Source organism: Panthera tigris, chromosome A3 (genome assembly GCF_018350195.1).
Source record: "Panthera tigris isolate Pti1 chromosome A3, P.tigris_Pti1_mat1.1, whole genome shotgun sequence".
NCBI classification, from domain to species: domain Eukaryota; kingdom Metazoa; phylum Chordata; class Mammalia; order Carnivora; family Felidae; genus Panthera; species Panthera tigris.
The window spans coordinates 87476703-87503901 of record NC_056662.1 but is presented as its reverse complement, the minus strand read 5'-3'; the positions used below and the strand labels follow the sequence as shown (position 1 = coordinate 87503901).

The window sequence follows — 27199 nt, the reverse complement described above, 5'->3', positions numbered from 1 at the left end:
GGGGCTCAAACCCACAAACCATGAGATCATGACCTGAGCTGAAGTTGGACGCTTAACCAACTGAGCCACGTACACACCCCTGTCTTGATATAAAATATAATTGTTGTTGTGGATCACAATCCAAAAATTTTGAAAATAATGCCTTAAATGAAGGTTGTCAGAGGAGAACTGAAGAACAAAGAAATCACCATCTTGGGTCTCGAGTGCCGAGAGCCAAGGTGTGTGACAGGAATGAGGTAGGACACCATCCTGGTCCTGGGTTAACTCTGGTAAAGACCATGGCTGTGGGAGGGAAGCTGAGGAGTCTCAGAGACAGAAGCAGAGCAGAGGTAAGAAGACCGCCTATCTTGCCCCATCCAGTACCTGGGGCCACCTGGCTAAGCAATCTCCCTTGGTGGGAGCCTCCAACATCTCCTGACAGCCAAGCATCAGGCATATCCATGGCCTCACATGAGAAGCCACATCACTACCCTTCTGCTCACCACCTGGTGAGGTCTACCTGTCAGTGGCCAGGGAGCTGTCTCTCCAGCAGTCTGGGCTCCAGGTCTCACTCATATCTGTAGGCCCATCTTGTGGGGACAGGCTCCTTTCAGTGATCAGGATGCTTGTTAGCTCCAGGGCCTTGGACACCCACAGGGGTTACGGGGTGCTCCCTGACATCTGGCAGAATCAGGTGGCAATCTCCCAGTAGTCCCACCTCCCCACAACACGACTGTAAGGTCATGGCACATTTGGGAAGCAGACAGAATGCTTGTTTTCGTGACACTGATGACAGTGGAATCTTTAGGGCTATTGGGATCATACAGAAGACAAACTCTAAAGCAGGGGTTTTCACTGAGGGCACACTCAGTCTGTAATTTGGGAGGTTTTTATGACTGTTGAAGGAGGGTTTAAAGAAAAGCTAAGAGATACTGACCCATTTCCCAACGCATCTCAAAGACATCAAGGCCCACATGTCCATTGACAGATGAATGGATTAACAAAATGTGGGATATACAAACAATGGAATATGATTCAGCCTTTAAAAGTAAGGAAATTCTGGGGCATCTAGGTGGCTCAGTCAGTTGAGCATCCGACTTTGGCTCAGGTCATGATCTCACGGTTCATGAGTTAGAGCCCCGCATCGGGCTCTGTGCTGGCAGCTTGGAGCCTGGAGTCTACTTAGGATTTTGTGCCTCCTTCTCTCTCTCCTCCTCCCCCCCTCACACTCTCTCTCTCTCCTTCAAAAATAAATAAACATTTTTTAAAAATTTATCTAAAAAGGAAGGAAATTCTGAGGAACCCTTTTGCACTGCTGGTGGGAATGCAAATTAGTGCAGCCACTCTGGGAAACAGTATGGAGGTTCCTCAAAAAATTAAAAATAGAACTACCCTACAACCCAGAAATTGAACTACTAGGTATTTATCCAAAGGATACAGGAGTCCTGATTTGAAGGGGCACATATACCCCAATGTTTATAGCAGCGCTATCGACAAGAGCCAAAGTATGGAAAGAGCCCAAATGTCCATCAATTGATGAATGGATAAAGAATACAATGGGGGGGCACCTGGAGGGCTCAGCCAGTTAAGCGTCTGACTCTTGGTTTCGGCTCAGGTTCATGGGTTCGAGCCCCGCATCAGGCTCTGCACTCACAGCACAGAGCCTTCCTGGGTTTCTCTCTCTCCCTCTCTCTCTGCCCCTCCTCTGCTCCCTCTGTCTCTCAAAATAAATAAACTTTAAAAAAAATTTAAGAAATACAATGGAATATTACCCAGCAATAAAAAAAAGAATGAAATCTTGCCATTTGCAACACTGTAGATGAAACTAGAGTGTATTATGCTAAGCAAAACAAGTCATCAGGGAAACACAAATATCATATGATTTCACTCATATGTGGAATTTGAGATACAAAACCGATGAACATAGGGAAGGGAAGCAAAAATAATAAAAAAACAAAGAGGGAGACAAACCATAAGAGACTCTTAAATAGAACAAACTGAGGGTTGCTGGTGGGGTGTTGGATGGGGTGATGGGCTAAATGGGCAAGGGGCATTAAGGAGGACACTTGTTGGGATGAGCCCTGGGTGTTATATATAAGTGATGAATCACTAAATTCTATTCCTGAAATCATTATTACACTATATGTTAACTAACTTAGATTTAAATTTTTAAAAAAAAGGAGGGAAATTCTGACAACACTACCACTTGGATGAACCACAAGGACATTATACCAAGTGAAAACAGCCAGTTACCAGGGACGTGAGGAGTTCTTATTTAATGGGTTGAGGACCATTACAGAGTTCTGGGGATGGATGGAGGAGATGGTTGCACAACAATATAAAAGTACTTAATACCACTGAAGTGCACACTGAAAGATGATTAAGATGATAACTTTTATGCTATGTGTATTTTGCCATATCTTTTCAAAAAGTCCAGGTATGAGACAGTGAGGACACAAAGGCTATGGGTCTCGGGCACACTGACCAGCAACTAGGTGGGGAAGAGAGAAGCGGGGAGAGCAGAACATGTCTCAGGTTCTGACAAGGATGCATGGGTGGCTGGTGGTGCCATTCACTTAGAGAGGGAGCAGAGAGAGGGGTGGAGTTAAGACGGCGGAGAAGTAGGGGGACCAGGATTTTCCTCGTCCCTCAAACACAGCTGGGTTGACATCAGGTCCCTGGGAACACCCGGAAAATCAATCTGCGGAGTGGCAGAAGGATCTCCACAGTTGGAGGGAGACAGCTTGGCAGGACTGGGGTGCATGTATGTGAATTGGGGGAGAGAAAACAGCAAAGGCCCGGAGGGGAGGGAACCCCTTCTGTGCAGAGACAAAAGAGAGAGAAAGAGAGAGGGCGAGTTTGTCCAAGAGGAAAACCTCTCCAGACCATGCACTGGGAAAAGAGAATTCCAGAGAGTACCAGTTTCTGTTTTGCAAACAGACTTAGGAGCTGAAACTCAGAGGTTCCTAAAGTGAGCGACTTTCTCCGGAGTGGAGCCGGGAGCCGTGTGTGCGCACTACTGGGGCAGAAGGAGCCCACCCCGGGGCGCTGTAGCCATCTCAGGGGTACGCTGGGAGAGAACAGTCCCCTTCCTCGAGTACTTTGGGAAGAAGGTTTATTGCCTCCTCAAGGACGAAAGGCTCTGCAGGTGCCAGCCAAAGGCCTTTTATCAGCAGGGCTGAGTGGCCTACGCCAGAACAGGGGCGGGGCGGGGGGGGGGGGGGTCCTTTAACACATCAGGTTTTGAATCCCAGCTGAGCCCCTAGGAGGCACAGGAGACTGTGGAGCAGGGCAAGCCTACTGCCCCTGAGCAACGTGGTTTGAGACACCCAGTCCGGGGTAGAGAGACTGGGGTGTCACCATTTTTCTCCCCAACACCAACATGGTGGGGCTTCAGGGAGCAGCACAGCAGCCCCCAGTGGAAGCAGGATCTGCTTACACCAATCCCCGCCCCTCCATGCCTGCTAATTGCTTCTCTACCAGGGCGGGACTGACACTGACCCACCCAGCCAGCCTCCCCTCCAGACCAGAAGAGCCACTGGTCCCAGGAACCAACAGACAATTGGTTTTTGTTTGTTTGTTGTTGTTGTTTTTGTTTGTCTGTTTTTCTTTTCTTCTCTTTTCTTTTTCTCTCTATCCTCTTTTTCTTTTGGAATCGGATTCATAGTTTCTGATTTGTTTTTGGTCAATTCTTACTGTGTGTGTATGTGTGTGTGTGTGTGTGTGTGTGTGTGTGTGTGTGTGTTGTTTGACCAGGCATTTTTACTCTATTCTTTTTACACATTTTCTTTCTCTTCTTTATTTTCCATTCTCTTTCTCTGGATTTAACCTTATAGTTTTTTTAATGTTTATTTTTTGAGAGAGAGCACAAGCAGGGGAGGGGAAGAGAGGGGGACAGAGGATCTGAAGCAGACTCTGCACTGATAGCAGTGAGCCCAACATGGGGCTCAGACTCACAAACCACAAGATCATGACCTGAGCCAAAGTTGGGCACTCAGCAAACTGAGCCACCCAGGTGCCCCATAGCCTTATAGTTTTTTGATTCTCTGTTTGGTCTTCTTTTCTCCCCTTTCATTTTTCTCTCTTTATGGGATCAGGGTCCCGCCTTGCTTTTTCCTTTTTTTCCAGGGTTAGTTCAACAAACAAATCACAGCACACCTGGTGGAAGGTCCAAACAATCCACCACTACAAGCAAGGAAGAGCTTTGCAGAGGACAGACCAGTGGAATAGAGCAGCCAAAAGGCAACAACAGAGTGCATGCAACATACACCAAAAACACTTCCTGAAGTCGCAGCCCTGGACAGTGTATGACCCCTTTTTAATATAATAGTACTCGCAGGTACAGGACACATAGCAAGCTATTAAAATATGCAAAGGACAGAAATTAGCCAAAATGACAAAACAGAAGAATTCTCCCCAAAAGAAAATTTAGGAAGAAATCACAGCCAGAGAATTGCTCAAAACAGTTTTAAACAATATATCTAAACAAGAACCTAGAATAACAATCATAAGGCTAACAGTGGGGCTTGAAAAAAGCATAAAAGACAACAGAGAATCTATTGCTACAGGAATCAAAGACCTAAGAACTAGTCATGATGAATTAAGAAATTCTAAAATGAGTTGCAAAATAAACTAGATATGGTGACAGCTAGGATGGAAGAAGCAGAGGAGAGAATAGGTGAAATAGAAGATAAAATTATGGGGGTGCCTGGGTGGCTTGGTCGGCTAAGTGTCTGACTTCAGCTCAGGTCATGATCTCACGGCCCGTGAGTTCGAGCCCCGCATCAGGCTCTGTGCTGACCGCTCAGAGCCTGCAGCCTGTTTCAGATTCTGTGTCTCCCTCTCTCTTTGCCCCTCCCCCTTCATGCTCTGTCTCTCTCTGTCTCAAAAATAAATAAACGTTAAAAAAAAAAAAAGAAGATAAAATTATGGAAAATGATGAAGCTGAAAAAAAGAGGGAAAGGAAATTACTAGATCATGAGGGGACAATTAGAGAGCTAAGTGATTCCATGAAATGAAACAATACCCATATCATAGTAGTTCCAGAAGAAGAGGGAGAAAAAGGGCAGAAGGTTTATTTGAACAAATTATAGCTGAGAACTTCCTTAATCTGGAGAAGGAAACAGACATCCAAGTCCTAGAGGCACAGAGAACTCCCCTCAAAATCAACAAAAACAGGTCAACACCATGACATATCATAGTGAAACTGGCAAAATACAAAGATAGAGAATTCTGAAAGCAGCTAGGGACAAATGGGCCTTAACCTAAAAGGGAGGCATAAAAGGGTAGTAGCAGACCTATCCACTGAAACTGGGCAGGCCAGAAAGGAGTGGCAGGAAATATTCCATGTGCTGAATAGGAAAAACATGCAGCCAAGAATCCTTTATCCAGCAAGGCTGTCATTCAGAATAGGAGAGATAAAGGCTTTCCCAAACAAAAACTAAAGAAGTTCATGACCACTAAACCAACCCTGCAAGAGATCCGAAGGGGGACTCTGTGAGTACAAAGTAGCAAAGACAACAAAGGACCAGCGACATCGCCACAAGCATGAAACCTACAGATAACACAATGACACTAAATCTGTATCTTTCAATAATCACTCTGAATGTAAATGGACTAAATGTCCCAATCAAAAGACATAGGGTATCAGAATGGATAAAAAAAAAAACAAAAAAACCAAGATCCATCTATATGCTGCCTACAAGACACTCATTTTAGACCTGAGGACACCTGCAGATTAAAAGTGAGCGGATGGAGGGGTTCCTGGATGGCTCAGTTGGTTAGGCATCCAACCCTTGGTTTCAGCTTGGGTCATGATCTCATGGTTTGTGGGTTTGAGCACCACATTGGGCTCTATGCTGATGGTGCAGAGCCTGCTTGGGATTCTCTCTCTCTCTCTCTCTCTCTCTCTCTCTCCCTGCCCCTCCCACATCTCTCTTTCTCAAAATAAATAAAAAATAAAACCTTTTAAAAAATAAATAAATAAAAGTGAGGGGATGGAAAACCACCTATCATGATACTGGACATCAAAAGAAAGCCAGAGTAGCCATACTTATATCAGACAAACTAGTTTAAAACAAAGACTGTAACAAGAAGTGAAGAAGGGCATTATATCATAATTAAGGGGTCTATCCACCAAGAGAGCTAACAATTGTAAATATTTATGCCCCAACAGGGAGGAACCCAAATATATAAATCAATCACAAACATAAACAAACTTATTGATAATAATACCATAATTGTAGGTGACTTTAATATTCCACTTTCAGCAAAGGACAGATCATCTAGGCAGAAAATCAATAAGGAAACAACGGGGGTGCCTGGGTGGCTCAGTCAGTTAAGCAGCTGGCTCTTAATGTCAGCTCAGGTCACGATCTCCAGGTTCATGGGTTCAAGCCCCATATCAGGTTCTGCCACTGACAGTGCAGAGCCTGCTTGGAATTTTCTCTCTCTCCCTCTCTCTCTCTCTCTCTCGGTTCCTCCCCCAATTGTGCACTCTCTCTCTCTCTCTCTCTCTCTCTGTCTCACACACACACACACACACGCACACTCTCTCTCTCTCTCTCTCTCTCAAAATAAATAAATAAACTTAAAAAAATAAGGAAACAATGACTCTGACTGACACATTGGGCCAGATGGATTTAACAGATATATTCAGAACTTTTCATCCAAAAGCAGCAGAATACACATTCTTCTCAAGTGCACATGGAACATTCTTCAAAAGAGATCACATACTAGGTCACAAAACAGCCTTCAACAAGTACAAAAGGATTGAGATCTTACCATTCATATTTTCAGATCACAATGCTATGAAGCTTGAAATCAACCACAAGAAAAAAATTGGAAAGCCCCCAAATACATAGAGGTTAAAGAACATCCTATTAAAGAATGAATGGGTCAACCAGAAACTTAAAGAAGAAATTTAAAAATACATGGAAGCAAATGAAAATGAAAACACAAGTCCAAACCCTTTGGGATGTAGCAAAGGCAGTCCTAACAGGAAAATATACCACAATTCAGGCCCATCTCAAGAAGCAAAAAAGGTCCCAAATACACAACCTAACCCTACACCTAAAAGAGCTAGAGAAACAGCAGCAAAGAAAGCCCAAAGCCAGCAGAAGAAGGGAAATAACAAAGATTAGAGCAGAAATAAATGATACAGAATCCAAAAAACAGTAAAACAGTTCAATGAATCTAAGAGCTGGTCTTTTGAAAGAAGAAAAAAAATTGATAAACCCCTAACCAAACTTCTCAAAAAGAGAAAAGACCCAAATAGATAAAATAACGAATGAAAGAGGAGAGATCACAACCAACACCACAGAAACACAAACAATTATTAGAGATACTATGAAAAATGATATGTCAACACACTGGACAACCTGGAAGAAATGGACAAATTCCTAGACACCCACACACTACCAAAACTCAAATGGGAAGAAATAGAAAATTTGAACAGACCCATAACGAGCGAGGAAATGGAATCGGTTATCAAAAATCTCCCAACAAATAAGAGTCCTGGGCCAGATGGCTCCCCAGGGGAATTCTACCAGACATTTGAAGCAAAGTTAATACTTTGCACCTGGGTGGCTCAGTCAGTTAAGCATCTGACTTCAGCTCACGTCATGAGTTCACAGTTTGTGAGTTCGAGGCCCGCATCAGGTGAGCTGGAGCCCCACTTTTCTCCCTCTTTCTCTCTTTCTCTCTCTCTGCCCCGCCTGGGATTGGGATTCTCTCTGTCTCTCTCTCTGTCTCTCTCTCTCTCTCTGCCCCTTGCTCACTTGCACCCTCTCTCTCAAAAAATAAATAAAAATAAAGCAGAGTTAATACCTATTCTTCTCAAACTGTTCCAAAAAATAGAAAAAGAAGGAAAGCTTCCAGATTCATTCTATGAAGCCAGCATTACCTTGACTCCAAAATCAGACAAAGACCCCACTAAAAAAGGAGAATTACAAGCCAATATCCCCGACGAACCTGATGCAAAAATTCTCAACAAGATACTAGCAAATCAAATTCAACGGTACATTTAAAGAATTATTCACGATGGCCAAGTGGAATTCATTCCTGGGCTGCAGGACTCATTCAATATTCGCAAATCAATCAATGTGATACATCACATTAATAGAACAAAGGATAAAAACCTTATGATCCTGTCAATAGGTGCAGAAAAAGTATTTGACAAAATGCAGCATCCTTTCTTAATAAAAACCCTCAAGAAAATCGAGATGGAAGGAACATACTTTAACATCATAAAAGCCATCTATGAAAAGCTCACAGCCAATAGCATCTTCAATGAGAAAAAAATGAGAGCTTTCCCCCCTGAGATCAGGAACACAACAGGGATGTCCACTGTCACCACTGTTGTTTAACATCGTGTTGGAAGTCCTAGCCTCAGCAATCAGAAAACAAAACAAAATAAAAGGCATCCAAATTGGCAAGGAAGAAGTCAAACTTTCACTCTTCACAGATGACATGCTACTCCGTTGGAAAACCCAAAAGACTCCACCAAAAACCTGCTAGAGCTGACACATGAATTCAGCAAAGCCGCGGGATATGAAATCAACATAGAGAAATTGGTTGCATTCCTATACACCAATAATGAAGCAACAGAAAGAGATATCAAGGAATTAATCCCATTTACAATTGCACCAAAAACCATCAAATACCTAGGAATAAACCTAACCAAAGAAGTAAAAGATGTGTATGCTGAAAACTATAGAAAGCTTAAGAATGAAATTGAAGAAGACACAAAAAAATGGAAAAACATTCCATGCTCATGGATTGCAAGAACACATTTGTTAAAATGTCGATACCACCCAAAGCAATCTACACATTCAATGCAATCCCTATCAAAATAGCACCATCATTCTTCACGGAGCTAGAACTAACAATCCTGAATTTTGTATGGAACCACAAAAGACCCAAAGTAGCCAAAGTAATGTTGAAAAAGAAAACCAAAGCTGGAGGCATCACAACCCCAGACTTTAACCTATATTACAAAGCTGTAATCATCAAGACAGTCTGGTATTGGCACAAAAACAGACACATATAGGGGCACCCGAGTGGCTCAGTCAGTTAAGCATCTGACTTCGGCTCAGGTCATGATCTTGTGGTCCATGAGTTCAAGCTCTGCATTGGGCTCTGTGCTGACAGCTCGGAGCTTGGGGCGGGCTTAGGATTCTGTGTCTCCCTCTCTCTCTCTGCCCCTCCCCCACTCGTGCTCTGTCTCTCAAAAATAAATAAAGCTTAACATTTTTAAAAACAAAAACAAAAACAGACACATATATCAATGGAATAGAATCAAAAACCCAGAAATGGACCCACAGATGTATGGCCAACTAATCTTCAACAAAGCAGGAAAGAGTATCCAATGGAAAAAAGACAGTCTCTTTAGCAAATGATGCTGGGAGAACTGGACAGCGACATGCAGAAGAATGAACATGGACCACTTTCTTACACCACACACAAAAATAAATTCAAAATGGATGAAAGACCTAAATGTGAGGCAGGAAACCATCAAAACCCTAGAGGAGAAAACAGGCAGCAACCTCTGTGACCTCAGCTGCAGCAACTTCTTACTTGACATGACTCCAGAGGCAAGGGAAATAAAACCAAAAATGAACTATTGGGACCTCATCAAGATAAAAACTTCTGCACAGCAAAGGAAACAATCAACAAAACTAAAAGGCAACTGACAGGGGGACACCTAGGTGGCTCAGTCAGTTGGGCGGCCAACTTTGGCTCAGGTTATGATCTAGCAGTTTGTGGGTTTGAGCCCCACGTTGGGCTCTGTGCTGACAGCTCAGAGCCTGGAGCCTGGTTCAGATTCTGTGTCTCCCTCTTTCTGCCCCTTCCCCACTCGTGCTCTGTCTCTTTCTCTCTCTAAAATAAATAAACATTAAAAAATTTTTAATAAACAAATAAATAAATAAAAGGCAACTGACAGAATAGAAGATATTTGCAAATGACACATCTGATAAAGAGTCAGTATCCAAAATCTATAAAGAATTTACCCAACTCAACACCTGAAAAACAAATAATCCAGTGAAGAAATGGGCAGAAGACATGAATAGACACTTCTTCAAAGAAGACATCCAGATGACAAACAGACACATAAAAAAAATGCTCAACATTGCTCAACATCAGGGAAATACAAATCAAAACCACAATGAGATACCACCTCACACTGGGCAGAATGGCTAAAATTAACAACTCAGGAAATAACAGATGCTGGTGAGGATGTGGAGAAAGGGGATCTCTTTTGCATTGTTGGTGGGAATGCACACTGGTGCAGCCACTCTGGAGAACAGTGTGGAGATTCCTCAAAAAATTAAAACTAGAACTACCCTATGGCCCAGTAATTTCACTACCAGGAATTTATCCAAAAGATACAAAAATGCTGATTTGTAGTGGAGCAAATACACCCCAATATTTGTAGTAGTGTTATCACAACAATAGCCAAATCACGGAAAGAGCCCAAATGTCCATCAACTGATGAATGGATAAGAAGATGTGGTATAGGGGCACCTGAGTGGCTCAGTTGGTTAAGCATCTGACTTCATCTCAGGTCATGATCTCGCAGTTCATGGGTTCAATCCCCTGCTCATGCTCTGTCTCTCTCTCTCAAAAATAAATAAACATTAAAAAAGGGGAAAATAAGAAGATGTGTTATATAAATATACAATGGAATATTACTTGGTGATCAAAAAGAATGAAATCTTGCCATTTGCAACAACATGGATAGGACTGGAGGGTATTATGCTAAGCAAAATAAGTCAGTCAGAGAAAGATACATATCATATGGTTTCACTCATATGTGAAATTTGAGAAACTTAACAGATGAACATAGGGAAAGGAAAGGAAAAATAATATAAAAACGGAGAGGGAGGCAAGCCATAAGAGACTCTTAAATACAGAGAACTGAGGTTTGATAGGAGTGGAGGAAGGGATTAAATAGGTGATGGACATTAGGGAGGGCATTTTTCGGGATGAGCACTGGGTGTCATATGTAAGACATGAATCACTGGGTTCTACTCCTGAAACCAAGACTACACTGTATGTTAACTAACTTGAGAATAAAAAAATAAACTTTAAAAATTTTTAAAAAAGAAAGAGAGCAGAGAAGAGAGGAAATGGGGTGTTCTGGACTCCCAGAGAGAGAGAGACAGGCTGTCTCTGCCCATGAGTCAGGTGACAAGACTTACTGTAAGAAGCTTCCTGGCAGCTTAAGATTGTGCAAGCAGCCTTGATTATTCAACAAGTATGTATCGAGAACTTGTTCTGTTTTGGGTACTCGGTTGCCACTTCATTAGACTATCCATCGTACAAAGAGCATGATAAAGATTCAAAGTATCAGGACAAAACCAGAAGGCAATGGCAACTGAAAGGAGAAAAGATAGCCCTGGCTTCCGCTGAAGGAAGATCTGCTTTACTTGTCAGCACAGATACCCTCTTACAAAAAGGAGGGTAGGTAGATATACCGGCTGTGATAGAATGTACTCTGAGAGGGGTACTCTTTAAACCCAACAGGCCAATTAGAACTGGGGACTATACCTGAAATATCTATGACAAAATGTTAACATCCTTAATATATAAAGAGCACTTGCAACTAATTAAGAAAAAGACAACCCCCACAAAAAACTGGGCAAATTAAAAAGCAATTCAGTAAGAGGGGCACCTGGGTGGCTCAGTCAGTTAAGTGTCTGATTCTTGATTTCAGCTCAGGTCATGATCTCACAAGTTCGTGGGATTGAGCCCTGAATCTGGCTCTGTGCTGACATCACAGAGCCTGTGAGACTCTCTCTCTCTCCCTCTCTCTCTTCCTTCCTTCCCTCTCTCTCTGTCCCTCCCACCATCCCTCCCTCTCTCTCCCTCTCTCTCTCAAAAATAAACTTAAACTTCTTAAAAAAGCAATTCAGTAAGACATAAATGCAAGTAAGTAATAGGTAATAACATTGAAATATCACAAATACTATTTGAACCTAAGAAATGGTTAAAGATGATTGTTAAAGCATGATAATGTTTTGTGTTAGCAGGATTATAGGGAAAAAAGTTTCATACTCAGCTAATGAGAGTGTAACACTGGTATAGATGTTCAGGAAAGCAATTTGGGAAATGCAGCAAAGCCTTACACGCATCTCTCTAACCTCTGACACAGACAACAGCAACGCCACTTCCAGTGTTTACCCAAAGGGAATAATTAAATATGTTAATAAAGATTTAATCAACTGGGGTACCTGGGTGGCTCAGTTGGTTAAGCGACTGACCTTGGCTCAGGTCATGATCTCATGGTTCGTGGGTTCAAGCCCCACATCGGGCTCTCTGCTGTCAGTGCAGAGCCTGCTTTGGATTCTCTCTCTCTCTCTCTCTCTCTCTCTCTCTCTGCCCCTCCCTGTGCTCTCTCTCTCAACAATAAAGAAACATTAAAAAAAAATTTTAAATGAAACAAAATAAAATAAAATCAAGCTTCACTGAAGCATTAGCACAGCCATTTAAAAAAAGATTTAATCACTAGGATATTTCTCACAGTGACAGTATAACTTAAGACATGGATATAAATATAAAAAAATTGATATAACTGAAATATACATCAATAGGGGGTTGATGAACTGAATTAGCGTGCACCCATGTAATAAAATACTATGCAGACATTTTAAAAAGACATGTAAAGGATTATTTACTGACAGAAAGATGCCCCTGGTTCATTGTCAAGTGAAAATGTAAACATTCAAACATTTGAAAAAAGATATCTGAGATGGGATTATCTCTAGAGAGGAAGGCAAGGGATCTGGGAATTGTGATGGAGGGGTGAGACTGGCAAGGTTCTGTTCCTTGTCCTGGTAATACACACGGATAGTCCCTTCCCCATTTATTCATTAAAGCTGGGTGTCTCAACCTTGTCACTATTAACATTTGAGGCTGGATAACTCTTTCTTATGGGTATTGTGGGCCAGTCCTATACACTGTAGGATATTTAATAGCATCTCTGACCCTTTCCCACTCGGTGGTAACAACCCAAAATGTCTCCAGACATTGCCAAATGTGTCCTGAGGAACAAAATCACCCCCAGCTGAGAACCAGTACATTAAAGCATACATTTACATTGTATGTACTTTACATGGGTGTTAAATCTCCCACCTAAAAATTGCTTTTTTGAAAAAGAGGAAAAAAAAATCTTGGATAACTGATAACAAGTTGATTCAAAGTACCTGGATTTGGGGCCATTCATTACTTTTGCCTCATATATTCCTGCAATATATCCTTTTTAAGATTTTTATTTATTTATTTTATTTTGAGAGACAGTGCACACGCGCTCAAATTGGGGAGGAGCAGAGAGAGAGGGGAGAGAGAGAGAGAGAGAGAGAGAGAGAGAGAGAGAGAGAGAGAGAAGGAGAGAGAGAGAGAAAGAGAGAGAGAGAATCCCAAGCAGGCTCTGCACCAACCTGGAGATCACCACCTGAGCCAAAATCAAGAGTCAGACACTTAACCGACTGAGCCACCCAGGCACTCCTATAATAAATCCTTTTTTTACACTGAGTATGCATTATGTTCACAAAAAGAAAATAGAAGGTTATTTCAACGCTTTAAAACCACTTTATAATGTTTAAAAAGCCAGATTCAGAGAGCCCTGCAGCCCACATTCCCTATACAGCTGAGGCACACCAGCCCCTAAGAAGTCTTTCCACCTTCAGAAGTTTCTATAAGATCCCCCAGCCTCCTGCCCAGAGCCTAGAGACCAGCCCCCACCTCTGTGCTCCCCCACCCCCACAGGAGACAGAAGGGTGGGAAGGAGGAGAAAGGGAGAGGGGCCCACTAGAGAGACATAGGAAGGAAGAGAGGCCCTGACAGGATGAAAGAAAGGGAAGGAACAGTAATGCCTGGGTGAAGCAGGGTAGAAATTCACCAAGCCAGGTCACAGGAGAGCACACCCTCAAGGAAACATGTCTGAGCTCCAAGGGAAGAGGGATCTGGTTTTGCTTTTGGCTGTGTCCCCAGCACCTTGATTAGCACCAGCACATACTAGGTGCTCAATAAATATTTGTTCAGTGAACTAAGTGCATGAATGAAGAGGCATAAATAATCACATTAGCCAGTGGGAAATGGGTAGAACAGAAGAGAGGCACAGTCATCAAATGCTATAGGAAATGAAGCCGTTCATTCATGCAGATAATCTGTCAAACCTATCTGCCACTGCCCAGGTACCCATGGTAGTTTTAGTTAACTAATTAGTTAATTAGTACAGAACAAAGGAATGATAAGTATTCATTAATAGCCTCCACCCTGAACCCATGAGAGAGGGAGAACCCATGAGAGAGGACCCAGAAAGTGGCCTCAGAGTCCAGCCTCCCAGAGCTCATGGTCTATTTCGGGAGGTAGGTCCTGAAATTACATCCGAGCCTGGAATGCCCTGGGAACAACTGCAGGGAAAGTGGGGCCGGCCAGGCCCATGCATTTGGGGCTGCAAGTGGGAGCCAAGCAACCAGTGCAGGCTGGTTTCTCTGCAAGCAGGCCACAGTGCCCTCTGTGCCATGAGGGGATCAGGCTCTAGGCTTCTCACCCCACTAACTGCACATCTGAAATGTTGGAGAATTTTTAGAAACACCTATATCTGGGCCCCTCCTCCAGAGATTCAAGCAAAGAGGGGATAAGGAGGTTGGTAGCGGTCTTTTTTAAAGCTCTCCACGTGTTCTGTTGTGCAGCCAGGGTAGAGCACCCCAGCCTAAATAATCTGTAAATTCTGGGTCTGATTCTAATGGCCTCTCTCCCTAAGTGTCAACTCAGCCATGGACTGCAGTATGAATAGCCTCTGGGGTGGGAGTGGGGGAGGGAATGACATTAATTTCACATTTCACCACATCTCACATCAATTTCTCTTAGAGTGTGGTTCCAAAATGTTCTGCAGCAAGTAGATGTTAAGCGCTGAGTCTCAGACCTCTTGGACCTTGCTGGATCAGAATCCAGAGGATTCTCAGGCACAGCAAGTATGAGGACCACTGGCCCAGACTGCATGAGGCTTCAGGCACATCTGAAGGATGGTCAGAGCCTGGGCCAGAAAGCACACGAACACTACAGAGAACTGCTTTGTGCTCAGCACTGGGCATCCTGATAAATAGGACAGGCTGCTGCTCTCAAGCAGTCACAGCATTCTAAGCATGGATCTGAGTGCTGGGCACAGGCTGGCTGGGGTGAGCACTCTAGCAGACCTAGTAAGGTGCTGTACACACAGAGAGAAGAGACTCACTCGTGAATGCCAGCGGAAGCCTGGGTGCCTTCTTGGAGAAGGTGGCATTGCAGCAGAGCTTTGAAAAACAATAGGCTTTGAACAGTTGGAGATGTTACATTCTATTATATTTCCATTTTGCTAGGAGTTTATCAATGCAAATAAATAGTAAAGCATCACAAGGGTGGGGGGGGGTGTGAATACTGAGAGGACAGCCGCTGAATGGGGTACCTGGGCCAGGGCAACAGCCAACAGGGGCCTCAACAGATGTGGTCACCTTCCTGACCCAACGGCACTGCCCACTCCAAGAACTCCCTGCCATGACCACTGACCTGGACACATGGCTTCCCCAGGTTTCCATTTCCTTACCTGCAGAATGGAGAGATTGGGAGTTACCACCAGACTGTTCCAGAACCAGAGGGAAAGAGCTGTGAACAGATCCCAAAGCATCCAGGAGACCTAGGCTTCTCTAGGCCCCTGGTCTCAAGACCCTTACAGGACTTCTTTTCCAGCCAGAGGTGGACCCACAATTTCTATAAGGGAATGGCTTAGGCAGATGAGCTAGTGACCTTGTCGTGAAGTTGCATTTCATAGTAGGCATCCAGTAATGTCACCAGCTCATGAAAAGAGCAAAGCTTTCCAAAATGCGTTTACTTACATTTTTCAAAAGAGGGATAAAATGTAAACTGTCCCATAACAAAGAATAAATGTGAGTATTTCTCACTTTGCCAAATTGTGTCTGCCATCTATGGTCATTATTAGTTTGAGGAGCTTGGAGTCTGGATGGAGATCCTGGCTCAGAGCTAAAGAGCCCCCTGGTGCCCTCACTGTTTTCAAATCTCAGGAAAACACCGGCCACTTTTCCCTCTACTTTTGGTAAGAGAGAAACCAAAAATAAATTTATCTTTCTTTGCAGAACTGGGGTCCTGACTCACAGCCATTGTTCCTTCTCTTCATTTTAACATATCCTTCCTTTTCTCTTTCCCCCTCTTGAGACACCTCCTCCCATGAGAATGTCTACCTTAAAGGGGATGGGTTAAGGGTACATGGTGAGAAGGGGGGTTAGGAGTCCTTTGTTGCTCCAGAGAGAGAGAGAGAGAGAGAGAGAGAGAGAGGGACCCTCTCTTGTCTAAGCACCTCATGTAGATGCTTAGGCTCTTTGAATTCTGAAAAACATCCTTGACACCGCTCAAAATTCTGGCGTCAAGGCCATATCGCTCCTATTTTGTTCCTTTTCTTCCCAATTGAGGCATGGCGGATTCAATATGGCCAGTGTTCAATAAAGACGGGCGAATGAATGAATGAATGAATGAACGAAATAAAGACACAACTTCAAAAGCACACCATCTACACGCCCAGTTTGTAAGCGATCCTGATTCCACTCTCTGTTCTGCACCCATCTTTCTTTTCTCGCCCTTAGCCTCACTGCCCGGTAAAGGGTTCTCACATCATACCTCCGGGAACGGGTCTTAGAAAAGTGGCAACTATTACATACTATAGCACTTTCCGTTTTCCAAAATTGCAGAGCACTGTGGTATTTATTATGCTCTGGTTCATCCTCGTCGCCCTCCCTGCAGGGCTGAGATTTCTGTCCCCGTGCCCTGGGCTAGGGTTAGTGCCGGAGCCGTGGCCGCAGATGCGGCCGCGCGCGGAGGGTCGGACGGCGCGGGCGCGCGGGTGCCGCGGCCAAGGGGCTCTCACCTCGGAAAGTCAGGCTGGCGACCGGGTCGCTGCGCCGGTCCTTCTTCACACTGGGGAGGTTGCTGGCCCTCACCAGCAGGCAGCACAGCATGGTTGGGCCGCCCCGGGCGCGCAGAGGCACGCGGGCAGGACGGGAGCGGGAGCAGGGGGCCCGGGCACCAGCGAGCGAGAGCCCGGCACCGCGGCACCCGCGCCAGAGGGGAGCAGTCGCCTTCGCTGCGTTTCCGCGAAGAAGTCCGCGCGCCCGGCCGAGGCCGCGGGGAGGACACAGGACACCCGCTGGGCGGACCGTCCCACCCCCGCCCGGCCCTAGCCCCCGCCCAGGCCCGCCCCGCGGGTGGCGGGCGGGGCGGGGCTGGGGTCAGATGGGCGCCGGTGGCTGCGCTGGTCCCCCTCGGCGGATACCCGCCCCGGGCCGGGAACGGAAGCGGCGCTGACGCGGAGCGCACAGCTGAGCCAGGCGCCGGCGACTCGAGCCCGGCGCTCTGCCCGCCGGGGCCGGAGCGCACCAGTGCCGACCTCGCGGGAGGCCGCGGCTCTGCACCCCGCTGCGCCCAGCCAGGCTCCGCACGCCTAGGACGCCGGGAGACTGGGGAACGAGCGAAGGCGGGAGGAGGGGACATCCGGCCGCAGGAACGCGAGAGTCTGCGGAAAACTACCAGTTGCAGCGAGTGTGCGGAGCGGCGGGGCGACAGGCTCCAACCCGAGCCCCCGGCTTCGCGCCGCCCGACCAATTACCCGCCCGCGGTGCCCAGGCGGCCGTTCTGGAAACACTCCCGGACCGGCCCGAGCCCTCGCGAACCCGCCCCTCAGCTTCTCCAAGCAGTCTGGGGTCGCTCGTCTCCGTGCGCTGAGGTGTTTAAATTATATTGCGTTCCCTGAAGCACACCGATCCACACGCTGCCCACTCGGTCCCCCTGCCACCGCCTCGACAGCAACCTCCAGGCCCCCTCGCCCCCTACAGGGGGGAGGAATTGAGTTTAGCGCGAGCCTTGAGTGCTTGTCAGGTCCTTTGCAGCTGGTGGACTTCTCGACCACGGGAGCCCTGGCTTCTCATCTCTACACCCTTACACCGCAGCACCTAGCACGGGGCAGGACACTGCCCCTCCGCCACCTCCTCACTGGTCCTTAGCCTAAATTCAGTGACTAGTCATCATTCTGCCGCAAAACCTCTCAACTCGCTTTCCCCTCTCTTATTTAGAGGCTCCAGCATTTTTCATGTGGGTAAACCATAACCTGGTGAAATCCAACTCTGCTTACTCCACCCTGCACCGAAGATGTTGGAGAATCACAGATCTAACCTGCCCCCACCACTTGATAACCGTGACTCCTGACTCAGGTGCACCCTGACTGCTACCCAGCAAGCAATCTTTCCACAGTCTCTTCAGAGAGGACTGTCATACTTTCTCCCCAAACCTACAACACGCCAAGCCACCCTCACTCTGTTTGCTTCCTATTTACTGAGTACAGAACTTCCCCCAGGCTCCCAGGCTCCTAACCCCCATCAGCATCTGTGCCCAAATCCTTTGCCTTCTCTCCCATTTTTAATTGTTTTTCATTTTATTTATTTTGAGAGAGAGAGAGAGAGAGAGAGAGAGAGAGAGAGAGAGATCGCTTGGGGGAGAAGCACAGAAGGAGACAGAAAGAGAATCCCAAGCAGGCTCCATGCTCAGCGCAGAGCCCGATGTGGAGCTCAAACTCACCAACCGTGAGATCATGACTTGAGCCCAAACCAAGAGTCGGAAGCTCAATGACTGAGCCACCAGGTGCGCCAACCTTCTCTCCCATTTTTTATGAATGAAACATCTATACTCCTAAGACCGGCTGGACACTTGGGCACTGGATCCCACCCCTTCAGTGACAAGTCTGAGGCTGTCTTCTCCCCAACCTTAAAGGTTGCACCTTTTCTAGCTGGCTGGGGACTTCCTCCGGACTCTCCCACTCTCCCTGGGTGACCCCACTACCTTCATGATGAGGTGGACACTTGCTTCCTCTCCAACATTCAGACCTCCTTCATCCCTCTTAGCAGAACGCAGCTGTTCAGGTATGACCCCCCAGGCCCAGCTCCAGGTAGATCCTGATCTATCTGAGCCCATCTCCTGGCAACGGCTCTTGCTTTAGCACCAGATATACGTCCTGAGTTGTTCTCCAGAAGGGATGGGCTTTTACTCCGGAAACGGACAAGCCCAACTCCCTCCCCTGATTCTTAAGAATAAGGGAGCGTGAGGATCCCATTGGCCTACCATCTCTAGGATGCAGCAGACACCTGTGGCAGCAGACCAGAGAGAAAAATGGTCTGCCTGGGTCTGAGATGACTCTGGAGCTGTACGCTGTAAATGCACAGAACCCACCATGTCTCTGGATCCTACTGGGGCCTAGTACTCGATGGGAGTTCCCTCCAAGGGGGCATGTATTGCGAGGGAAGGTCACCCTAAGACTGTTAATTATTAAAGCCTACTTGAGGCAAGAGCTCACTTACTTGAAGCTTAAATCTTCCTTGCTGACACCCATGACTTTGGTAGCATCTATGTGCCCACAGTATCCAAATGCCTCCACTGAGGCATTTTCTCTACTACCCTCTCCTGCCTGGGCCACTGCAGGGGCCTCCCAGCTGGTCACCTCTAGTCCATTATCTACACTGGGGCCAGGTGATCTTACGACAGATATGATCAGGCCTCAAAGGCCTCCCTTGCTCTTGGGATGAAGCCCAGATCCCTCACCTCCACCCACTGAGAAAGGCCACTCCACCCCTCACTCTCTGAGTCCCAGCTCCTATGGCTTCTCAGGTTTGGGAACGTGCTGAGCTCTCTTCCAACTTGGAGCCCTGCCGTCTCCTCTGCTTGTGAACGCCTTCCCCTCTCTCTTTACAGGGCAACCCCCATGCATCCTCAGGCCTCAGCTTACATATTGCGTCCCTGGGGAAGCCGTCTCTGACATCCTGGCCTAGGATGGGTCCCTCTGGCAAACAACTGGACAGCCGCACTTTTATTCTTGGCATTCATTGCAATTATAAGGAATAACTGTGTAATTACCTGCTCGAGGTCTAGCTGGATGGTGGGGTCAAGGAGGGGAGAGACCAAGGACATCTCAATCGGCCAGGTATTCCCAGTGCACAGTAAGGGCCGGCCTGCGGTTGGCGAAGTGGCCAGTGGACTTGGTTCCCCAGTGTCCTTTCCCCCGCATGAGGAGATTAAGCCAGTGGTTCTCAAAGAGGGCAGTACTGCCCCCTGGTGGAGTTTTGGATATGATGATTTGGAATATTTTTTACTGTCCCAGTGATTCCAGGCTGTGTTCCTTTCCCCCAGCTCGCCACACCCCGCCACCTCCTCCTGCTTGAATCCATCAGAGGTAGCACAGGAAATCTGTAGGGGCCATATCAGATATTTCCAGGGGAATATTCCAAAGGACTCGTACATACAAACATTTGGCTTGTGTCCCAGCAACAGGGGCTCCACATGTCTGTTCTGTAAACCAGAAAAGCAGCAGCTGGTGGCCTGAGCCCCAGACACTTCCTGAGGCCCCTTTCCCATTCCAACCTCCAGCTTCCCAGCCTGGCTGCTGTTCGCTGCTTCCTGATGAGATAACTGACTGTTCCTTTGGAGACATCATAGTGCAGCCTCGTCCTAAAGGGGGCTTCCTCCCAAAGGGACTTGTATCAGGAATGCAGTTCTCATGGACAGCCAGCTGGGCCCTCAACTTGTCGCCTTTCTATATGTTCTCCCCTTCTTCTACAGAAATGTTGCACAGTTTTACCTGGACACATGGCCACCCAAATAGAAACTAGATACGGCCTCACAACTAGATATGGCCATGAAACCAAGTGATGGCCAGCAGGGTATGAGCAGAATGTACAGAACTGTCTGATGGTATCCATATAGGGAAGAGGCACGCCTGCCTGTGCTGTGATACAGGTTGTGATGGTGAAGTCACCAACCATGTTGTCAAGGGGACCCCCCAGGAATAGCAGAGCAACAAGACAGGAGGATCTGGTGCTAGACAGCCCTGTGGGTCAGAACCTTACCAGCCAGAACTGCCTAAACATCAACTAGGAGGTAAGTGAGAGAGACTATCGTGTTCACACCACCATTAGTTAGGGCTCACTAATAGCCAGGTTTGCACCCCACCTGAAGCTCAGGTACGGGACAGCTCCTCAGCACCCCAGACTACCCCAGTACCTCTGTGAAGGTGGTAGGGCCAGCTTAGGAGCCACTGAGAGGTAGCAAGGCGGTGAGGGGACCTGTTTTGAAGCTGAGTCTGCATAGCAAGCCCGGACTTTACTTAAGATGTCACGTTAACTGCAACAACATTTCAGGGCTGATAGAGATGAGGAGGAAGGGACTAGAGTTCTCCTCGATTTGCCTCATTGCCCCATCGGTGTATTCACAGATAGGTGCTGACTGATAATCCCAAGAGAGAGGAGACTGGCTGTCTGTTATCCCAAGAGCCCAGGACTAAGGTCTCCAAGATTGAATGAAACACTGTGCTTCACACACTGTCATTGGTGTCCCCTGGGGGTGCATTCGGCCTACAGACCTATTGTCTTTGAGCAACACAATGTTTTATAACAAAATAATACCTTAATTAAACATCAGGAGGTTTCTCCTACAAATCCGAATTTATAGCTTCTCTTGAAAAATCAGAGAAGCTGGCACATGGGCCCAAATTCTCTGCCTGACAGTGCCTATCTGGCACCTGTGCAGTGAGCCGTGCACTCTCAGCTCACTCCACTTGCCACCACTTACCCAACGTGCATGTGCTTTTCCTTCTGACCTCATCTTAGTTACACCACCACCCAGGCTCCCCTAGGAGTGTGAGTTTTTGGTCCCTGCCCTCTTCTGTCACCTATTAGGGGTCCTACCTCCCTGTCGGTCGAAGAAGAGGTACTTCTAACTGAGATGCTTCTTGTTGCTGGAGTTGGGCCGACTGGTATCTTCTGGCTCAGGTCTCTCTTTTTACCAAGGCCTGACGTGGGGTGACCAAGAAGCAAACACACCTTGCCCCTCTGCTCAATGATACCAACCTTGAGATGAAGACTCTGCCTATGAATTTACAGGATTCCTTCAGGGCACAAGTGTCAAGGTCCAAGAACTTCCAAGAGTATGGACGGTCCAAGGCATCCTTCTGCCCTCTCCCCTCACATTCACTGAAGGATACGTGCTCCATTGATAGCCCAATCCAAAGCTGGGACTGAAAGGGCACCTGTGTATCCACCAAGGGTGTAGAATGTACAGGCAGCAGTGACTGTGGCCATGGCCACGATCATGTGAATTCCTGGGCAGAACCATCTTGTAGTGGGAACAATCAGATGGTCCTGGGCCTCCATCCCAGTCCACCCTTTTCTAGCTGTGTGACCCGAGGCATGTGACTTGATCTTTGAGAGTCTGCTTCCACTTCTGTGGAATCGAGAGAATGATACTTCACAGAGCTGTTGGGAGGATTCAAACTGAACGATAGCCCTTCCGGCACAATGGCTGGCACACAGTAGGTTACAGTAGATGTTAGCACTCTACTGGCTAAATTTCATTCTAATGAAGCAATTTGGAAAGAGATTAGCATACAGATAGCTGAGACTGAGCATGACTTTGACCTGGGGAGAGGCACCGAGAAGGTTTGTAGGCTTGAAGGGTCACCAGAGGAATATTTGTCCCAAGAAAGACCTACCACCACGGTGATAGCCATAGCCAGACATCAGGCAGGTGGACAAATGCCTTCAGCTCAGAAGGGGCTGCTCCAGAGTGGGCAGCCAGAGGAGATAGGACCAGGGTCCCTTGAGGCAGAGGGGATGGCCACTCACCACTGAGCCCCTTGTGCCCAGTGTGATGCAGCTGATGATAGGAATGACCAGGCAAAAAAGATAGTGACAGTCTTCTTGGATGTGTGAAGTGATTTCCTTGTACATGTACAATGCATGTTAACTATAATAATTATTATAATAAATATATATATATAATCATGTATAATATTAGTAATAATAGCTAGTATGCATTGAGTGCCAAGAGACTATGTCAAAGAGACTGGACTCCAGGGTGTGAGCAGACCTGGGTTCAAATCCTGCCCCTCCACCTTTTACTGCTTGTCTCTTGAAAATCAAAGGTAATTATGACCCAAAGGAAATCGTGAAGCAGTGAAAGATGGAGCTCTGGAGCCAGATTGCACGAGCTCGATTCCCAACTCCACTACTTACCAGTGTATAATGTAACCTCTTTGTGCCAGTTTTCTCATCTGTAAAATGGGGGTGATATTTGCTATTATATATGGTTGCTAGGAGGGTTAAGTGTTTACATACAAGTGCCTGGTACAAATTATAGCTGGAACATGATGTAGCTCACGGTTAATGAGTTTTATTTAGAACAGTGCCTAGCACCTACTAAGCTCGGTATCAGTTAAATATGTCTCTTTCAAAGATTATTTTTTTGAGAGTGACAGAGCGCAAGCAGGGGAGAGAGAAAGAGAGAGACAAAGGATCTGAAGTGGGCTCTGTGCCAACAGCAGAGAGCCCAACGCTGGGCCTGAACTCAAGAACCAAGATCATGATTTGAGCCAAAGTCAAATGCTTTGACTGCGTCAAAAGCTGAGCCACCCAGACGTCCCTAAATATGTCTCTTTCAAAGGATTGTTATGGGGTTTTAAAGAAACAGCAGCTGAAAATGGTACATTGTTTGTACTTAAATGAATGCCCATTCTCTCTCCTTGTGATGAATGTACATTTTCAAAACCAGAATCCTCCATCTATTAGTCATTTGTCTTATATTGTGTGCCCTGCAGCCTTGCACTGCCCCCTACTTTGACTCAGCCCCATGCCAGGTACCCCAAGCATCCCCCCACCCCTCCCGTGCTGGCTCAGGCTCATGGTGCCTGGGTGTGGGCAGCACATGGTATGCTTATTCATGAGCCATGGATGCTGAGAACAACAGAGGGCAGTGAAGAGGGGGGTGGGGGTGAGGATGGGAGGTGCTTTATGACCCTGTATGACCTTGGCTAGGCCCTTGCACTTCTCTGGGCCTATTTGTTCATCTCTAAAGAGGAAAAATATCCCTGCCTTTTGGCCTCACAAAGCTGCTGTGAGCATGACATGAATTTATGTGTGCACAGAGGAGGTGTCATTATGGGATATTATAATCAGGTAGCCAAAGGAGGAGCTTTATGGGCCCAACACCTAAAGGGTCTGGCTAACTGGTGAGGGACTACTCCCCAGAAGGGTGTTTGGCTCTGAGTAGTGATAGTGTGTCCCTGAGACTGGGGCCTTCTGTGTAATCATTCTCCAACTTGGCTCTGGCTGGGAGAAGGAGGGTGAACAGGCCTGAATGCGGCAGGGAGGCCAAATTTGGACTTGGGTTAAGAGCAGGGACAGTGCAGGAGGTGGAATGTGTCCAGGGCTGGGGGAGGGAGGGACTGCATTCCCGGTGACTGGGAGTGTGGGCTCACCAGCCCCCTCTGGGGGCACTCACTGTCAGCGCAGACAGGCTAGTTCCTTTCTCCCAGGGAAGGGGAGACCACCCAGGGGAGCCAGGCAGCAGGCAAAGGGCAAGGCTGCAGACTGACATCACGCAGGTGGGGGGAGGGGCGAGTCAGGGACACCAAGGGAGGATGACGGATGCGGGATGGGGAAGATGGCCCCACAGACAGCCCTTGGGGTTGAAATAATGACAGGAGAGGAGCCACACCAGCAGTACTCCTGTGGGTAAAGCACTTCAGGGGTTAGAAAGTGTTTCCCCATGCATTATTCATTCTTTCCTTTCTCCTACTAGGGTTCAGGGCCTGGCATGGGTAGGGGAACCATGAATTATGAGACAAGTATGTGTGTGTGTGTGTGTGTGTGTGTGTGTGTGTGTGTGTGTGTGTATTAGGGGTGGGGGAGGGTGGGAGAGGTTGTGATCAGGGAAGGAAAATCTGGTTCAGGCTGAATGGACACCAGAGGAGACAAGACCCCTGAGAACACAGGCAGGGCTCCATGGTGGCCCCCCCTTGAGGTTCTTTTATGCACTGGACAGCTCTAGAGGGTGCCATTTGCAAAGCTTGTTCAGCCCTTGGCCTAGGGCACTGTGATGGGGGCTAGGGCACTGGAGCAAGAGGCAGCTATTCAAGCACAGGGTTTCCCCCTCCCTCCAAGATGACAGTACCCTCCTTCCCCTCAGCTAGGGGGATATTCACGGTGGGTATGATGCTCCCTGCAGCTGAGCAACTAGGAGCCCTGGGCCCTTCGTGAGGCTGCTGGCCTGGCCTGACGTGCCCAGTGCTGAGGATGCAGAGGAAGTGTGGAGGCCCCCCTTTTGTGCCTTTGTCTTTCCCCTGGAAACACCTGGATAAATTTCATTTCCGGAGAAAACTGTGGGAAACTGGTGGAGAACAGGTCAAAACAACACGTTAGCAAAAAAAACAGCTGTAGTGTCACCTCCCACTCCCCTTCTATCCTTCCTCTTGGCTCAGGCTGCTTTCCAGGTCACAGGCTCATTCAGTGAGCCCCAAAATTTCACATCCAGGAGTGTGTGTGCACATGCACCTGTTCTGACATGTCTTTGTGTGCTGTGGTGGACACACGCCTTCTTTCTCTGAACCTCTACCCCTTGGAACATCACAAATGTCATATGCAGTCCTGGGTGTACATGTGTCTCGGAACACGTATGTACATAGGCATCGGGCGTCTGGGAACAAACAGGTATATCCAGGAACTCACGAAACTGAAAAGGGAGGTCTGTTGGATGTTATGATTTCTGAGGGCCTGAGATGAAGCCAGGTCTCTGGAGAGAAGGGAAGTGACAAGTAATAGAGACTGAGTACAAACCCACTGGGTTGGGGCTGGGGGCTGGACTCTCATACCCTTGGCTTCGGTCCTCCCCCCCCTCCCCCCATTGGCTCTAAACCTAAAAACCCAGCGGGGTAGACCACAGCTCTGGCTTGACTGTGAGGGCAGTCCCAGGAAGCAGATTGGGCCTGGTCCTCACTTCCTGGAGAAAAAGTTCAGTCATGACCATGGGAAGACTTTACTGTGGGAGGTCCCAATCTGATAGGGGAGTAGGCTCCTCTGTTCAAGGATGATGAAGATACCACTCCCCAGATACCACTCCCCAACAAGCTCCAGTCCGGTGGGAGGGGAGGGGAGAAAAGAGAAAGTTCCTAGAGGCTGGTGCTGGTGTCAGCCCTGCCAGCTGCTAAATTTCTCCCATCCTGTGCGGAAAGCCAGAGTAGGATCCCTGGACTTGAGAGCGGTGCCTCTGCCCCCAGTGGCCGCCTGCCTGCCAGACCAGCCTGTGATAGAGAGCTGAGGCCTCGGAGAGCAGCCAGGCCCAGGCCCGGGGAAGACAGCAGGGTTATAAATAGGCCTGGGACCCAGCCTTCGGTGGAGAGGAGGAGATCCCCGCAGTACAGTGCGGGAAGACCTCTGCTAAGAGACCCAGAAGAGTGAGAGGAGAGGTGCTGGCCCCAACTTCCAGGCCCACTTTAGCCCCAACCTGGGTTCAGCTTCCAGGATCCAGAGAAGCGCTGCTCAATCACCTCACTCATTGCCTCAGTTTCCCTCTGGGTCTCCCCTTTCTGAGGATGTGTGTCTTTCCAACACTCAAAGTCAGTCTGGCTGGGGCGTGGAATCTCTTCTCTCCCATCCCCGTGCCCTCTGGGTGGAGGTCTGAGGTGTCCCCTCTCTGACCACCCCCCCCCCCATCCCTCCGCCCGGCGGGGATGCAGGCCCCTCCTACCTGCAAACACCGCTGAGCAGTAGGCATCGCTGATATCGGTGTCTGGGGTGTGGACGTTCTCGGCGTAGAGGATGAAGACTCTCAGCATGACTGGCGCGAGAAAGGGCCCCGTGCGCCCAGGGCGCGGAGAGGGCTTGAGAAGGTCGTGGAGGATCTAGGCGCAGCTCGTGGGTCTCCTCACTGGAGAAGGCTGGAGGAGGGAGGCCGTTTGGGATCGCTGGCTGCCGGCTCAGATCTTCTGCTCTTAAAGAGGAACAGGCCAGCCCCGGGCTGCTCCAGTGGGCTACACGCGGTCCTCGCACCCTCTGCGCTTACCAGCTTGTCAGCAGGCGCTGTGAGAACTGGGGCTTCTGCTCATCTTCCACCCCCGCCGCCCTACCCGGCTCGGCCGAGCTGTAATTCAATGCTCCGGCCGCAGACTCTCCCAATGACAAGGCATTTTGCACCTGGCTGGGGAAGAGCGGACTGGGCGGCGGCCGCGATGGCGGAGGGCTGGCCCAGGGCTCAGGACGCCCAGCGCAGTCCAGATCTCGCTCCAAATGGGAGAAAGGCTCTGCCCCTCCCCCGACCTTCCACCCCCGGCCTCACTCCTCGCCAAGTCTGTCGCCTC

At 47.8% G+C, this 27199-nt stretch overlaps 1 protein-coding gene across 7 annotated transcripts in view; it reads right to left on the bottom strand.

Moving 5' to 3' along the window:
* DYSF (dysferlin) overlaps positions 1-26986 on the bottom strand; it is a 224096-nt gene extending 197110 nt beyond the window's left edge. For 3 of the 7 annotated variants that reach the window (XM_042981700.1, XM_042981698.1, XM_042981702.1), the window contains exon 1: positions 16898-17118. In XM_042981700.1, coding sequence (XP_042837634.1) covers positions 16898-16988 — 91 coding nt within the window. In that variant the 5' untranslated portion in view covers positions 16989-17118. Of the gene's footprint in view, positions 1-16897; positions 17119-26589 lie in introns of those variants that run through there. The other 4 variants (XM_042981697.1, XM_042981701.1, XM_042981699.1 and 1 more) reach the window with 2 other exon arrangements.
* Between the last annotated feature and the right edge of the window lie 213 nt (positions 26987-27199).